General features: G+C 44.9%; 1 protein-coding gene across 1 annotated transcript in view; it reads left to right on the forward strand.

Moving 5' to 3' along the window:
* The first annotated feature begins 791 nt into the window (after positions 1–791).
* Positions 792–18,226, forward strand: part of LOC143766073 (ABC-type organic anion transporter ABCA8-like) — a 153,761-nt gene continuing 136,326 nt past the window's right edge. The window contains exons 1-3 of the mRNA XM_077253456.1: positions 792–1,352; positions 6,476–6,580; positions 10,948–11,161. Of these exons, the coding sequence (XP_077109571.1) occupies positions 6,476–6,580; positions 10,948–11,161 (319 nt within the window). The 5' untranslated portion in view covers positions 792–1,352. The remainder of the gene's footprint in view (positions 1,353–6,475; positions 6,581–10,947; positions 11,162–18,226) is intronic.

The raw sequence follows: 18,226 nt of genomic DNA on the forward strand, positions 1-18,226 counted from the left end.
TACTTGTTACTCGAGATTTCCCGAGCATGCTTGGGTGTCCTCTGAGTATTTTTTAGTGCTCGGAGATTTAGTTTTCCTCACCTCAGCTGAATGATTTACATCTCTTAGCTAGATTGATTACATGTGGGGATTCTCTAGCAACCAGGCAACCCCCACATGTACTTTTGCTGGCTAACAGATGTAAATCATTCAGCTGCGGCAAAAAAAACTAAATCTCTGAGCATGCTCGGGAAATCTCGAGTAACGAGTATATTCGCTCATAACTAGTGGCCAGGTCTGTATCAGAAGCCCTCTGGTCCCGATGCGACCAGTTCTTTTCCTGTAGTCCCCTGGTCCAGATGGAGCCAGCACCTGAACATTGTCCCCTGGTCCTGGAGTGGCCAGTCCTGTATCCAAAGTCTCCTGGTCCCATTGTGCCAAGTCCTGTTCCCAAAGTCCCATGGTCCCAGTGCGGCCAGTTCCTAAACATTGTCCCCCGGTCCATGTGCAGCCAGTCCCTTATACAGTATACTAGACCGATTTGTCTGAACGTAGCTCTAGTCCGTGTGAGAGAACCTGACCCTGGGGTCAGCAGCTGCAGTACTGAGATCTGCCTAGGAGGGTACCTGGCAGCTACCTGCAGCCTAGTCTGTCTCCGCCATCAGGAGCTCCAGGGAACACCTGGTACCCACTTAGCTACGCCCCTTCCTAGGCTGGCCCGGTCTTGTGGCACAGTGGTCCACAAACCCACGAGTGTAGGCGTAAAACTTTTTCTGCTGGTAATATAAGAAGGGACTATACTTTCAACTGCCAGAAGGAGGAGGAGACCAGCAGCAAGCAAAAATCATGAAAGGGAATTTTTTTTAATACTGGAAACACTGCAATTTATTATGAAACTCCTATCTACTTAATTTCTAGACTTTGGGCATAAAAATCTTTCACAAAATAACATATTTTTCCCAACTCCCACCAAGTTTTTCTGAGAAATGCCACAGATGTTTCTCCTGCCAGCAGAGGACATTCTCATTATACAATGAAGCCTCTTGTCAGCAAGAACCTTGGCTCATTTTCTTTTTCTGAGTAATGCATCGCCAGCGATGGTTGTAACAATCGGACAATCCCAAGACATATCACGTGATCTGACTTGTTTTCATTCTGAAGATACAGTATAGAACAGCTAGTGAGTACTGACTCTACTACTCTGTAGGATCAGAAAGGCACAGACTCAAGGATCTCTACCCCTCCCAACTCCAAAATCTTCCGAGCAACTGAAGACAACATGAAGCTGAGAAACACCAAACTCTACTCTGAGAGAAGCCTGAATTTCTAACTAATACTGACTATCAGCCCTGCGACTGACAGCAGCATTCAGGGTAAGTCTGGGGTACTGACACAGTCCTGCTTCACGCAGCACTTTAATAGTTAATGCACTAACATAACAGATGGTTAGTCATTATAGAATAATTATAACTGTATAATCTGTAACTGTATACAAGTATATAAAGACCAACTAACAATGCATCAGGTAAATGAGCATTCATTTTACAGAAAGTGTATACCGTATGTATGATATACCAGTCCACCATAACATGTATGCCACTGTCATTGCCAATCTGGTGACAATGGTGCCTGCCAAGGATGGTGGATATGTTAGGAGCAAGTGATCACTCAGTTCTTGAAATTGATGGGGATGTTTAAAGATCTGAGGGACTGTAGCTAATGTTATCTACTTAAAGTTAAATTGTGATATCTAGACTCGCAATTATCTAGTCAGAGAATCTTCAAAACAGCAGGTCTTGTGGAGTATTCCTGGAATACAGCAGGTCTTGTGGGGTGTTTCTGGTATACAAGAGGTCTTGTGGGGTATTCCTAGTATACAGCAGGTCTTGTGGGGTGTTTCTGGTATACAACAGGTCTTGTGGGGTATTCCTAGTATACAGCAGGTCTTGTGGGGTATTCCTAGTATACAGCAGGTCTTGCGGGGTGTTCCTGGTATACGGCAGGTCTTGTGGGGTGTTCCTTCTACACAGCAGGCATTGTGGAGTGTTCCTGTACATGGCAGGTCTTGTGGGGTGTTCCCAGCATATAGCAGGTATTGTGGGGTGTTCCTTGTACACGGCAGGTCTTATGGGGTATTATCGGTATATGGCAGGTCTTGCGAGGTCTTCCCGGTATTCGGCAGGTCTTGTGGGGTATTCCTGGTATACAGCAGGTCTTGTAGGGTGTTTCTGGTATACGGCAGGTCTTGTGGGGTGTTCTTTGTACACAGCAGGTTTTGTGGGGTGTTCCCAGTTTTCGGCAGGTCTTGTGGGGTTTTCCCGGTATATGGCAGGTCTTGTGGGGTGTTCCTGGTACATGGTGGGTCCTGTGGGGTGTTCCTGTATATGACAGATCTTGTGGGGTGTTCCCGGTATGCGGCAAGTCTTGTGGAGTGTTCCTTGTACACAGCAGGTCTTATGGAGTGTTGCCGGTATATGGCAGGTCTTGTGGGGTGTTCCCGGTATATGGCAGGTCTTGTGTGGTTTTCCTGGTATAAGGCAGGTCTTGTAGGGTGTTCCTTTTTCATGGCAGGTATTGTAGGGTGTTCCCAGTATCCGGCAGGTCTTGTGGGGTGTTGACGATATATGGCAGGTTTTGTGGGGTGTTCCTGTATATGGTAGGTCTTGTGGGGTGTTCCCGGTATACAGCAGGTCTTGTAGGGTGTTCCCAGTATCCGGCAGGTCTTGTGGGGTGTTGACGATATATGGCAGGTTTTGTGGGGTGTTCCTGTATATGGTAGGTCTTGTGGGGTGTTCCCGGTATACAGCAGGTCTTGTAGGGTGTTCCCAGTATCTGGCAGGTCTTGTGGGGTGTTGACGATATATGGCAGGTTTTGTGGGGTGTTCCTGGTACATGGTGGGTCCTGTGGGGTGTTCCTGTATACAACAGATCTTGTGGGGTGTTCCCAGCATATGGAAGGTCTTGTGGGGTGTTCCTGGTATAAGGCAGGTCTTGTGGGTTGTTCCTTGTACATGGCAGGTTTTGTGGGGTGTTCCTGTATACAGCAGGTATTGTAGGGTGTTCCCAGTATTCGGCAGGTCTTGTGGGGTGTTGCCGATATATGGCGGGTCTTGTGGGGTGTTCCTGTATAAGCCAGGTCTTGTGAGGTGTTCCCCGTATACAGCAGGTCTTGTGGGGTGTTCACGGTATATGGCGGGTCTTGTGGGGTGTTTCTGCTACACGGTTGGTCTTGTGAGGTGTTCCCAGCATACTGCAGGTCTTGGGTGTTCCCAGTATACGGCAGGTTTTGTGGGGTGTTCCCAACATACGGCAGGTATTGCCGGGTACTGCTGGTATAAGGAAGATCTTGTGGTGTGTTCACGGTATACGTCAGGTCATTTGGGGTGTTCATGGTATTCAGCAACTCTTGTGGGGTGTTCCATATATGGCGTTCGATATATGGAAGGTCTTGTGAGTTGATTCAGTTATGAAAGGTCTTGTGGGGTGTTCCCGGTATACGGCAGGTCTTGTGGGGTGTTCGTGGAATACCGCAGGTCTTGTGGGGTGTTCCAGATATATGGCAGGTCTTGTGGGGTGTTCGCGGTATATGTTCCTCATATATCAGGTCTTGTGGGGTGTTCCTGGTATATGGTAGATCTTGTGGGGTGTTCCTGGTATATCGCAGGTCTTGTGGGGTTTTCCCAATATACAGCAAGCCTTTTGGGATGTTCCCGGTATATGGAAGATCTGGAGACGAATTTCTGGTATATGGCAGCACTTGTGAGGTGTTCCCGGTGTATGGTAGATCTTGTCTGGCGTTCCATTTATATGCCAGCTCTTGTAGGTCCGGCTATACGGCAGGTCCTGTGGGGGTTACCAGTATATTGAGGTCTTGTGAGGGTGTACACAATTATACAGCAGATCTTATGGGTGTTGGGGTGTTCTCGATATACAACAGGTCTTGTGAAGTGTTCCTGGTATATGGCACATTTTACACCATGTGAACTGCCAGATGCGTCACTTACCTAGGGAAGAGATTCCACCAGGTTGCAAGAGGACAAGTGGCACAGTATTTAGTCTGTACAATAGTTATATAGGTTGTACTTTTCACATCGACATGATACCAGAGCACAATGTTTCCAGTAGAACAAGGAGCTGCTGGAAACGATGTGCCCTGGCATCACTTTGATGTGACAAGTGCCACATATATAACCATTGTATTTGAAGCGATGGCCGGGAAACCACCAAGGTGCAGGGAGACTACTGTACACAACATGAGGTGCAAACAACAAAGGGTAAATTTATTGGAAGGCAAAGAATGAAGTGGAAGAGGATGGTGCAAACAGGGGTATGCAATGGCAAAAGATAATTTACAAGAGTTGTATTCTTTAGCTGGGCCGTCAAATAGCACGGTGCTCCAACTATTACAGAATCAATATACGTACGAAAGCAAATGCAAACAATAAACAAAGAATGATGCTACTCTACGTATAGCCTCCCTGGCCTCTACTAAGCAGGCCACACGGCTGCCGTGTTCTGTCTGTTGAAGCCTACACTAGGCCCTGACATGTACACAAAACAGGAACAAACTCACGGTGATATTGGGGACTTAGATCCAGTCCCGGGGGCCCCCAACAGTCTAGTACGGTGGTGCGCACGTGGAGCGCCCCCACACCGCCGCAGGGCCGAGGGATACCCGGAGCCGGGCCTCTGAGAGTCTCTGTTCAGTTCTGGGGTTGTCACGGTGGCTAGACCCGGTCCGTGGCCCTGTCTGTCAGTGGGGGACGTCCGGTGCAATAAGTGGTGGTGTAACGGTGCAGTTGTGAGGTGCAGGTCGCGGTAAATAACGAGGACACCAGGTTGCAGTCTCTTTACCTCTTTACTGAAGATCTCTGAGTCCTCAGTCCAGAATACGGTTCACCAGGCTGCGCAAGTCCGGCCGGTCCAATGGCACTTCCAGAGTTCTCTTCACAGGAGGAAATCTGTGCCTTCCCCCTAGCGCTATGTGTTGCAGTCCTTCCCTGCTGTGCTTACGGAAAGTACCCCACAACTGTTGTGTCTGTTTCTTAAGTTCCCTCACAACTCGACTAGATGATGTTCTGCTAATCCTCCGTCCCTCCCTGAGGTTCGGGTAGGAACGGCACCCGTTTGACGGGTAGGCTCGGAGCTCTTCCGGGACCCTAGAGACGCCCCTCTCCACAAGTTGCCCCCCAAGACTTCATAGGTGATTTGAGTTAGACAGCCCGCCTGAGACTGACTGTCCTGCCGCTGTTTGGAGTATTGCTTGAAGCTGAATATTATTCTACTCCCTCGGCGTTCCGGCCACCGGTTGTGCGCCTCAGTAGGATGTTGCCCTCTTCTCACAGCATCACCCCTACTGGTATTTCTCCTGCGTGATCCCGTTTCTCACTCAGCACAATCTATCTCTCTTCTAATCCTTTCTTGGGCACCGCCGCTACCCGGAGCAGGCACGGTCCCGTTACGTTCGTTCTCGTTGCCAAGCCTCTGTCAGGATCCCACCCCTGACAGAGACCCTACTGTATCTTCCCCTACAACACCCTCTGCCACAAGGTGTTGCCTGGTTCCAACCCAGTCAGCTTCTCTTCTCACTTCCTGCCTGACCCCCAGTTTACCCACTATGGTGGGGAGTGGCCTAATGAATAGCACCCTTAGCTCCCCCCGGAGGCCCGGCTGTGAAATGTATTGGTGACTGTGATACCTGATTAGATGAACTCCTTCAGTGCCATCAGACATACCATAGCTCCCCTTAGTGGCGGAGCCACAGTACTGCAACGACCAGGACCCTTGGGGCGCTGCACACGGCTCTCTGCCAGCTCCGTGAAACGTGGTCTTCTCCTTGCTTCTGGGTCCTCCTTGCATCTGGGTCCTGGAGGTGCTCCTGGAAGCTGTAAATCCCTTTCTCGGTATCTTCGTGGCTTCTCAAATTAGCACAGGACAGCCACCCTTGCTACAGCTGAAGAGTCTGTCCAATTTCACAAATCTACTCTGTCCCAGGCTGTGGGTCCTCTTTTCGCAGCTACAAGCACAGACGTTCTCTGCAGCAGCTTTAGCTCACATGCTCTAAAGGCTCAACCCCTCCACTCAGCACAGGGCAGTTCATTCACACAGTCTATTGCAGGGGTGAGCAGAACATTCCATCACACCAGACAAGGGGGTGCTGTCTTTTAGAGGCAGCGTGTTCCTTACTGTCCATAACAGCACCCCCCCCCCCTACTCTCACTCTTAATGGCAGAGGGATTCCCTAATGACCGGTGCCCTTTTTGTAGGGTCTGCAGTTTATACAGGATTAATTCTTACATGTCAGGGCATGCGGTTGTGCATCTGATGTGTGACAGCCCCTTTAAGGTGATAACAATTGTGAAATATGTATGTATGTATTCATATTAATGAGAACCATTGTTTGGCATGGGTTACTGTATTTGGGAATATATGAGGGAGTCTATGAAAAGAAATAGAACTCACCAATGGGTTATATTGCCGACCTTCTGTCTTCCAGATGACGGAGAAGATTGTGATGGATACCAGTCTTCTTCAACAAACCTTGGCCCTGCTTCTGAAGAATCTGCTTCTGAAATGGAGGAGTAAATGCTCCACTCTCTGGGTAAGCAAGTAATGTATCTGCCGAAGGTGCTAACCACTAACAATAGCCGTCACAGTTCCCATAGGAAATCCTCAGCGGTTTACAGTTTGATACATATCAATGGGGTTTTAAAAACACCAACTGCAAAAATCTCTGGGAATTAAGGGCAAATATTCTATATTGCTCCAATGCTGTGATTTTTTTCCACAGATTTCACAGTTTACAATACACAAGGTGAAATCTGTTTCAAAATCAGCGTAAAGCACATGCAGATTTTCATGATGATTATTCATTGCAGATTTGTTGCAGGAAATCTCTGCCGTGTATGGATGGAACAAAAAGTTTTGATCAGTGAGTCCAGATTAGCTGCTTCGGTGCCTAGAAATACGTCTAAATGGGATGTACACACGCAGGATTTTCTGGTGTGAATTTGCATGCACAAAATCCGCTGAGTAATACATCACCTGCTAATTGGTTCGTGTTTTAAGAAAGCTCATCTTTGAATTTGAAAGCTTCGGCATTGCAATTTATTTTTGGATTTTCAATATGCAGTTCTACCGGAAATGTTCAGCATTCCCACAATGAGAACTGGGACATTTTACTTAACTTCAATATGTGTGATCTTGGCGCTTTGCAAATATTCTTGTGTTTCCAATCTCTGAGAATCTCTGGGGCCTGCAGATGTGCCTCATGTATGATCTCATGTTACGGGGGTGGATTGGGGTTGGGGGACAAAACGTAATTCCCATATTCCTCTGCACAATATGCTTTCCAGTGCATTTAACTAGGATTAGTAAAAAAGCCGAAGTCCTGTCCCGAACATCTGAATAGATTTGTTTCTGCAGCGTGACTGTGGATTTAGGCAAGTCTTGGTCACATAAATGGAAAAGTTGCAACTGCTTCTGCAACGCTTTTCCAGTAAGTAAATATGGCTTCCACAGATTCATGACATCTTCATCACACACTTGAAGTGTTGTCATGAACAGCCATGTATAACCCTTCCGGATATCTGCCGCACATGTATGGTGGGTGTGCGTATATGGAGCAGGATCAGGAACCTATGCAGGCTGTGTTGTACAGACATCACACGCCTTTAAGGCCAGTCACACACGTGCAGATAATTCCGGTACCGGAAAAATCGGTATCGGAGTTATCCGTGTCCGTGTGCTAACGTGGCACATCAGTGTGGCACACGTGCGGCAGCCGTGTGCCGCCTGAGGACCACACGGACACTAAGCGCTGTCCCCCCTGCGTGTGGTGCTGAAGGTGGCATTCATCTCTTCTCCCCTGCAGGAGAGCAGAGATGAAAAATCAAGTTTTTGTTCTTTTTTGCTAAAAATAAAGTTTGCTGGTGACTTCCCGCCTCCCATCCCCAGTGCGCCGCCCGGCCGCTTGCAGAGAAATACTCACCCAGCTCCAGCGATGTCTCCACTCTCCTCTCAGCGCCGGCAGCCTATCCTGTGTGAGCGGTCACGTAGTGCCGCTCATTACAGGGATGAATATGCGGCCCCACCCCTATGGGAGGTGGAGCCGCATATTCATCACTGTAATGAGCGGCACCACATGACCTCTCACACAGGACAAGCTGCCGGCGCTGAGAGGAAGCATCGCAGGAGCTGGGTGAGTATTTTAATGCAAGCGGGCGGGCGCACAGGGGGTGGGAGGTGGGAGGTGACTACCAACTTTATTTTAAACACAAAAAAAACCCTTGATTTTTCATTCCTTCTCTCCAGCGAACGCTGCTGGGGAGAAGGAATGAATGCCGGCTTCAGCACCACACGCAGGTGGGACAGCTCTTAACTCTAGCGCTCTCTCCTGCACGGTCCGTGTGGTCCTCAGTCGGCACACGGGAGACACACGGACAGCATCCGTGTGAGGTACGTGTTTACATGGACCCATTGACTTTAATGGGTCCGTGTGATCCATGCGCTCCCATGAACACTGACATGTGTCCGTATTTTGCAAACGGACACACGGTCCGTGAAAACACGCTGACATGTGCAGAGACACATTGATTTTAATGTGTCTACGTGAGTCAGTGTCTCCGGTACGTGAGGAAACTGTCACCACACGTACCGGAGTGTTATGATCCTTAGTGGTTTGAGGATCACAAATAGCTCCAGCTAAGTAACAAACATAGGACAAGCTCTAGGGAGGTGGCAAACTGGACTGACCGCAAATCTTAACCTATCCAAACACACTAGAAGTAGCCGGTGAACGTGCCTAAAATCCTAGACGTCTCGAGCCAGCCTAAGGAACTAACTACCCCTAGAGAGAAAGAAAGACCTCTCTTGCCTCCAGAGAAATAATCCCCAAAGATATAGAAGCCCCCAACAGATAATAACGGTGAGGTAAGAGGAAGGCACATACACAGGATGAAAGCAGATTCAGCAAATGAGGCCCACTAATACTAGATAGCAGAAAATAGTAAAGGGGTCTGTGCGGTCAGTAAAAAACCCTTACAAAATATCCACACTGAGATTACAAGAACCCCCGCACCAACTAATGGTGTGGGGGGAGAAACTCAGTCCCCTAGAGCAACCAGCAAGCGAGGAAATCACATTTTAGCAAGCTGGACAAGTAACATGATAAATGCTGATAATCAAAAAATAAACAAACAAAAACTTAGCTTGTCTTGGAGAGACTGGGAGCAAGGTAATCACCAGGAATCTGAAGAGCACTGAAAACATTGATAGCAGGCAAGGAACTGAGTATCCAGGTGGGCTAAATAGGAAACCAACCAAGGATAACGAACCAGCTGATGAAGCCAACCTGCAGAAAGACAACACTACACAGTACCGCTTGTGACCACTAGAGGAAGCCCAAAAATAGAGTTCACAACACCGGAGCCACTGACGAGTGAAACAGGCCTAAGGCCTCCCATAGGGGTGGAGCCGCATATTCATCCCTGTAATGAGCGGTACCACGTGACCGCTCATACAGGACAAGCTGCGGCGCTGAGAGGAAGCATCGCGGGAGCTGGGTGAGTATTTTAATGCAAGCGGGCGGGCGCACAGGGGGTGGGAGGCGGGAGGCGACCAGGAACTTTATTTTAAACACAAAAAAATAAAAAAAACATGATTTTTCATTCCTTCTCTCCAGCGAACGCTGCTGCGGAGAAGGAATGAATTCCGGCTTCAGCACCACACGCAGGGGGGACAGCGCTTACTGTAGTGCTGTCTCCTGCACGGTCCGTATGGTCCTCAGTCGGCACACGGGTGGCATTCCGGTACCGGAATTATCTGGACGTGTGAGACTGGCCTAACAGGAACCATCAGATTTACAGTAGCTCCTATCTCTGCCAATTAACCACATAAATGCCGCTGTCAGTATCAGACAGGGTAGGGCAGGGTCCATACCAATGCCCATGGATCCCCCAAATCCAGCGACACGATCGCAGTGCGCCAGTAGGTTACCTGCTGAAGGAAACACCGCTCCCATCGTTGTAATCCTGAGAAGCCCAGCTGGTATGGCTTCATAGGAAATCTTAAGTTTCAGTTATTTCAAAGCTGAAAATCTGCAGCCTATTGCAACGAAAGCGATCAATACACTGCATGTAACCCACAATGGTATCAATAAAAACTACTAGTGACGAGCGAGTATGTTCGTTGCTCAGGTTTTTCCGAGCACGCTCGGGTGGTCTCCGAGTATTTGTAACTGCTCGGAGATTTAGTTTTTTTTTACGCAGCTGCATGATTTACAGCTACTAGCCAGCCTGAATACATGTGGGGGTTGCCTGGTTGCTAAGGAATCCACACATGTATTCGAGCTGTCTAGTAGCCGCAAATCATGTAGCTGAGGCAAAGAAAACTAAATCTCCGAGCAGTTACAAATACTCAGAGACCACCTGAGCGTGCTCAGGAAAACCCAAGCAACGAGTATACTCGCTCATCACTAAAAACTACAGCTTGCCACACAAAAGAGCAAGTTCTCTTACAGCTCAGTTGATGTAGAAATTAAAAATGTATGAGTCTCGGAAAATGGTGACACAAAGTAATTTTTTTTTAAAGTTCTGAATTCTTTTAACCAGTAATATAAAAAATAAACTATACAAGTATGTTATCACCATAATAGTGCTCATATGAAGAATCATGTTAACAGGTAATTTGGTAGAGCCCTGCCAGGACCTTCTTCCTCCACCTCCACTGTCACATTTGTGGACACTTGGGCATGGCCAGTCCCGCGCATTGGGGACACATCATCCAGTGGGAGGCATGAGGGATGTGGTAGTGGAAGGGTACTAACAATGATTGATCAGGACATCACACAGGCCTGTGGGCAGACAAGAGGGATGGGAAACCAGAGTGCATCAACATGAGATATGGTCTTGATTTAGCCAGATGATTACTTTTATCGGGTATCTATAGCGTTTTGTGTTTTTTTTTCAGGAATGGATACAGATCTTGGCATTTGTATTGTTGATGCTGGCTTTAATCAGCTTTGGGGAAAATCGTTCGTTGGAGAGCATTCGGCACTCCCCTGCACAGGAGTTCGGGGCATTGGATGGAATTAACAGTTCCAACATTACGGTCGGATATGTCCGTAGTCCTCCGTCCACCAGAGAGATCATGAAGAAGGTGGCTGCGAGTAGCATAGTACCAGGTAGGTGCACACAAAGCATAAAGAGATTAAGGCAGAATTTGGATTTCATTTTAAAATACAATTCCAAAAATAAAAAAGTGGACACCCGTAAAGATAAATGATAGAAGCTCAGCTGCCAGAAGCTGCTCCAACATAGAAACATGAGAATACCTCCGTGATATGCTGCAGGTTACATTGCCGGCAGTAGAGAGCCATAGGGACTGGTATATGGGCTGCACACCCTGCTGTATGCCATCAGGCCTTAGACTATATTCACATGGTGCAGGTACATTGCAACGAATAAAAAGCCCTCAGTTTATCTGGACCTTTTTGCTATGACCATAAGGCTACTTTCCCATGATGAATTTTTGGTGAGTTTTTGATGCTGCATATTTTTGAAAAAAATGCAAGTAACCTAACTTGATGGGTGCAGAGTATCTGGAACATCAAAAACTCACCAAGAAGCTCATCGTGGGAACGTAGCCTAACGGTGCAAGTTTGTTCACATGTCTAAGCATTAGGGTGTATCTACTTGAGACATTTTCTTTGTGGTTTATTTCACCCAATTTTTAATGATTCTGATGCAAATTTGCCCCATTTATGAAAAATTTTGGGGAAAAAAAATCAGTTTGCAGCCATATTATGCTTTTTTGCAGAGATTTTTGCTAAATTGTAGCAAAGCACCACCGATCTGCAGTGATTTTGCAAAAATTATGGCAAAAAAAAAAACATATTGGAAATGAACCATCGGATGATTTTGCCATGGTACTGACAAATCTACTTTTTTTTTCATCATTTGACCACACCATCAACCTGTCCATCCCTCATAGGACTGGCGCATTATAACACCAGTTCTTACTACTCTTCAAGTTTTGCTGAAAAATTCCTGTAGAACTTAAAAGGAAATCGCCAGTCTCAACAGGGAGTTCTGTTCATGGTGCAACTTTCTGCTGTATACGAGTTATATTCATGTAATGTGATTGCATGTGATGGGCACCTATAATTGTGTGCTCTACACAAAGGACACTATCACATGTAGTCATTACACATACATTGTTTTATTGTACGGTCACGATTTTGGCTAGAGAGTCTTTGGATTTTTACTAAACATCCACTCTGCATCGATTTCCAAGCAAGAGGCAAGATAACTGGTATCCTTCAGCAATGCAGTGCGTCAGTGCTTGTTTTTATGTTTTCACCATACGATCATCTTCTCGACATTTTTGGCACTTTGTGTCCATTAAGTATGTAGAGGACTTACGTCATCGCTGGGTGATCGGTCACATATGTCTTTTGATAAGCTGTTAAAGAGCGAGTCTTGGCCATCATTGTCCTTCAGTAGTAAGGGTCTACTCTACATCCATTTTGGTGCACATGTAGTGTCTCAAAAATATTTAGAAATTGAGAGATCTATTTTATTAAGTCTCTAAAACATTCCATAATTGAAGTTTTAGTTAAGTCATACATCATAGTCTTTCATCTTTCACCGTGTTTGTGCTCTTGGCAAATTTTTCGACTATTGTGTTTGGACACAACGGTGTTGTCTAAGGAGAGACAGATGCTGTTCATCTCCTCTAAGCGGATGAAAATAGCTTCTTCCAATAAGTACTTGCCAGAAAAGCGTTTTACTCCTTCGATATAAGCTGGGCTCTGTTCTGAGCTTTTACCAGTCCAAGAGGAGTTTGCTGAGGTCTGTCCATGATCTGGACCATTGTGTGTGGACACAACATGTATTGTCCGAGGAGATACAGGTGCTGTCAATCTGCTCTATGCAGAAAAAGCTTCTTCCAACAGATACCTGCCAGAAGAGCGGTCTACTCCTCGGATATAAGCTGGGCTCTGTGCTGAGCTTTTTCCAGTCCAAGAGGAGTTTGCTGAGGAGTTTGCTGAAGAGATACAGGTGTTGTCAATCTCCTCTATGCGGAAATATTTTTTTTTCCAACAAATAGAGAGGTCTACTCCTCGGATATAAGCTGGGCTTTGTGCTGAGCTTTTTCCAGTCCAAGAGGAGTATGCTGAAGTCTGTCCACGGTTTACAACACGCAATCAAAACAATATGTGGGCCATTAATAGTTTTTGTCAAGGACGTATCTGCCTGAAGAACTTCTGACTCCTTCAATATATACTGGGCTCTGTGCTGAGCTTCCAGTCCAGGAGGAGTTTGTTGAGGTAACTCCGTGGTCTATAACACATGACCATCTTTGTCTATCAGCAATAAAGGTCCACTTTGGTGCACATTGAGCTTGTAAAGTCTCAAAAATGTGCCATAAAAAAACATAACTGACCTCACCATCATCACATAGTCTTTGGGTACAGTCACTAATGATTGGCCAAGTGGCTGACCCTGTTAATAAAAGTCTCTAAAACTTTCTGTACTGGTAGTTTTAGTAGAGTTGTCTCCATTGTTTTTTTTCTATCTCTCCGTGTCTGTGCTCTTGGCGCTTTTTAGGAGCATCATAAAAGTACACAATACGAACAGTCCTGAGGAGGGACAGGTACGGGCTCACTACCCTGGTGCCATCCTTCTCCTCTATACTAAAATGGCTTCTTCCAGCAGGAAACTGCGAGAAGAGCGGTCTACTCCTCTGATATAAGCTGGGCTCTGTGCTGTGCTTTTTCCAGTGTAGGAGGAGTTTGCTGAGGTCTGTCCATGGTCCACAACATATGGACAAGACAATATATGGGCCAGCCATTTTTTTTTTGTAGTAGGCATCTGCTGTGTACTCCTCAGTCTCTGAGGCATTTGCTGCAGTCAGTCTATGATCTACAAAATATGGGTAAGACAATATATGGACTATGAATCCAATTTGCAATAAGTATTTGGGGATGAGTTAAGCTGCCGCGTTGTTCATCCATGCAGACGGGACTCCTGATTGAGATATGTCTGCAACACGATGACATGGAAGCGATGGATGCTAAAGATGGCTGTAGTATAGATAGTCATCATCGTGGTGGTTCCTGGAGAAAGGATAAGCGGATTTCTTCTCATCACCTCCAGTTGTTTGACCAGTTTTAGTAGCCAGTCTCCAGTCCTCTCTTTCCATCCGTGTTGATCATGTGTCTGCCATATGTCATAAATCCCGGGAGCCGGTACATCTGACATCCATAAAGGTTTCTTGCCAATGTTGGAGGCAGCGGTTTGTGCCCCACCTGCACGAGCATCTTCACATACATGAAGGTGTGAGACACAAGAGTGAGACTGGAGTCCAGAAGTAGCTGCTTAGCCGGGTCCATTCTCTCCAAAGTGTCCAGACAATATGGCTCCTCCGTGTCCATTCCTGTTTGCGTGTATTCCAAACATCATTATGACCAAGCTGTGATGTCATAAACACCAAGTTCCAAAGTTGTCCTCTGCAGCTGGTGTAGGGTGATGTCATCACTTCAGAGCCAGCCATGGTAGTAACCATGGAAACTTAGCACATGGAATGTCACCAAGCTTCTGTAGAAACAGCTCTAACCAAGAAACCTCTGGATTGTTAACAACTGGGCAGATAACAATGAAAAATTTGTTTTCTGCCATTTTATTATTTTAGGACGAATTAGTTAAATGGGGTTTTTGTATCACTTTAATAAATATAGAATTATACAATAATGTATTTAACCATTTCATGACTGTCTGATTTTGTTTTTCTCTTTGTGAGTTTGATTTTTTCCTTCCCTTCTTCCAGGAGCCATACCTTTTTTTTATTTTTGTCTCTGCATCGACTTGTAAGGTTTTTTTTTGTGTGGAGACGAGTTATAGATGTGAATGACACCATTACCATCTAATGTACTGAAAAACAGAGAGAAAAAATCCAAGTGGAGTGAAATGGTGGAAAAAAAAATACAATTCCACCATGTTTATTTTTATTTTATTTTTAAACCGTTCATCTTTCCAGCGATACCAAACTTGAATTTTCTTTTTAGTATTTTAGTGGTTACAAAAATTTCTTGGTAAAAAAAATTGCTTTGTTTTACCATTTGTGTGTGTGGGGACATGTTTTTTTTATACCCCGAGATGCCATTTTTTATTGGTACCATTTTGTGGTACATTTGACATGTTCATGGAAGCGCAGTGAACGAAAAACACATACCTGGCTTTTTGATATTGTTTATTTTTCTGTTCAGCGTTTAACATGTGGTTTAAATAATTTTATATGTTCATGTTTAAGTACAGGGCAATATCGAACATGTTTGCATATTTTTTTATTTCTTGATTTTTGAGCATAGGAAAATTTAAAATGTAATGCTTTTTAAAAATATTTCGAAAATATTTTTTATATTATTTTTTTGTCCTTTGGGACTTGAACCTATGATTGCTTATACTATACTTGTTCGATCGCCTATACTACTGTATATACTGCATAATATTATGAAATTGGACAATTCCAGTCATGTCTATGCAAACAACCCCTTTATATCATACACATTAGTCCTTCATCTTCTCGTTGTTACAATAGATACGATGCTGTTCACCCCTCAGTAATATAAAGGTCTTACATAGAGTGGAGAGCGGCTATAAAAAGCATGTAATGCTCTGTAGGACCCAGCAGACGTATTTATGAGTCCTCAAAGCCAATGTCTAAATATACCTTATATGAAAACTTCTCATCAGAAAGTGACCTATTGTTTTATGATACTTAAACATATTTTGGTGATTTTTTTAAATGTAATTTTCTATATAATTATCTATATTTAAAAATAATAATAAAAAAGTCCTGAAATTTTGCAGTGTTTACTCTGGTCATTAACCTCGTAATATGTATAATTTCCCTGCTGTCATCAAATTCCCTAAATATAGATAATACAGGATCAACCATTCACAGTAGTTGATAGTCACATTTCACTTTTTCCCCCTTCTAGCACAGTGACTTCTGCACAGGTTACTGAGCATGCCCACAACACATTTACATACAAGTCAGTGGGTCATCTCAATATCACAAACATGATTACAATGACTGATATCTCTGTACACAGTAGATAATACGGGATCCACCATTCAAAATAAGTGATGTTACAGCTCACCTCCTCCTTATAACATCTCTATATACAGTAAATATCACATGATAAACCATTCACCTCCTGTACTATGACTGATAACACCTCTATATACAGTAGATTGCACAGGATCCACTATTAACTGTAGGTAATGTCACAGCTCACCTCCTCCTGTACTATGACTGATAACACCTCTATATACAGTAGATAATACAGGATCCACCATTTATAATAGGTGATATCACAGCTCACCACCTCCTGTACAATGATTGGTCACACCTCTACATACAGTAGGTAACACATGTTGTCACAGCTCACCTTCTCCTCCTGTTCAACGACTGATTACATCTATATATACAGTGAATAACACATGATAAACCATTCACAATAGGTGATGTCACAGCTCACCTGCTTCCCCTCTCTGTAGAATAACAGATTCAGGTCCAGCGCCTGTACTCATCTATAATCTCTTTAGACCCCCACATTGGAGTAGCCTACAACTAGTGTTGTACATGGTAGGCGAGGGCTCTGTTCCTCTGTTACAGATTTTGCATTGGGGTCTAGGAACGCCAAGATACCCCACTTACCTCCCATAAATCACATCAGTGATAACAAAAATTCCCCATTAAGTGTCACCTGCTTAGCCCAGCAGGAAGTACGGCGGCGTCTAAAAATCACTAAAATTGACAAATCTCCGAGCCCAGATGCGATACACCCCCGAGTACTGCAGGAATTAAGTACAGTCATTGATAGACCATTATTTTTAATCTTTAAAGACTCCATAATAACAGGGTCTGTACCACAGGACTGGCGTATAGCAAATGTGGTGCCAATATTCATAAAGGGGACAAAAACTGAACTCGGAAATTTGTCAGGACTCTGAACATTTTTTACCTTTTGTGCATTACTGCCCTTTTCCAAGATGGCGTCTTTGGTCTCATGTGCACTGTGTCTTCCTGCTATAAAACTCCACCCCAGCCTTCAGTCTGTGCTAGAGTATTCTGCCTTGCATCCAGCTCCTGACCTCTCATTACTCCCTGGCTATACACCTGCTCCTGTGAACCTGTGTGGTGATCCTGCTACTCTGCTCTGAGCTCCTGCTGCAGACACAAGTTTCCAGTAATCCTCCTTCATCTGCTCGTGTTTACTTCCACCTGCATTTGCTGGACATGTAAGCTTTGCTGCTCTGCATTAACCTGAGACTATTAAACCAGGCCTCCCTGGTTGAGCTAAGATATGTTTTGAACTGCCTATAAGCATATCTATCTGTGTCTGGACTAAGACAAGGATTTATTCGTGTCATGTATCCACAAGAATAACTGTGCTTCATAGACTTTCTGCTTGATTGCATTTTCCTCTGAAGTTTCCTATAGACTGCTAAGCTGCGTTTATTATTTGCACCAAGTGTTGTGGACTTGAGTTTCTCTCTGCACCTGTTTGAATCACTGTGTGATAATATAGACTTTATCACTTATAAAACTGTGTCCGCTAGTTGTCTTGTTCCTGAGTCTCCTGAGTTGTCCCCTCTAATTATTACAAAATTATAGGTCAATATGTTTAACCTCTACTGTGGGTAAAATCCTGGAGGGCATTCTATGGGATGCTATGCTGGAGTATCTGAAGTGGAATAACCTCATGACCCAATATCAGCATGGGTTTACTAGGGGCCGTTCCTGTCAGACTAATCTGATCAATTTCTATGAAGAGGTAAGTTCCAGGTTGGACCAAGGGAACCCAGTGGATGTAGTGTATATGGACTTTTCAAAAGCTTTTGATACGGTGCCACACAAAAGGTTGATATATACAATGAGAATAATGGGGATAGGGAAAAATATGTGTAAGTGGATTAAGAGCTGGCTCAGGGATAGGAAACAAAGGGTGGTTATTAATGGAGCACACTCGGACTGGGTCGCGGTTAGCAGTGGGGGTACCACAGGGGTCAGTATTGGGCCCTCTTCTTTTTAACATATTTAGTAATGACCTTGTAGGGGACATACAGAGTATAATTTCAATATTTGCAGATGACCCTCAACTCTGCAGGGTAATCAATACAGAGGAGGACAATTTTATATTACAGGATGATTTATGTAAACTAGAATCTTGGGCTGA

This window comes from Ranitomeya variabilis, chromosome 4 (genome assembly GCF_051348905.1).
Source record: "Ranitomeya variabilis isolate aRanVar5 chromosome 4, aRanVar5.hap1, whole genome shotgun sequence".
Classification (NCBI taxonomy): domain Eukaryota; kingdom Metazoa; phylum Chordata; class Amphibia; order Anura; family Dendrobatidae; genus Ranitomeya; species Ranitomeya variabilis.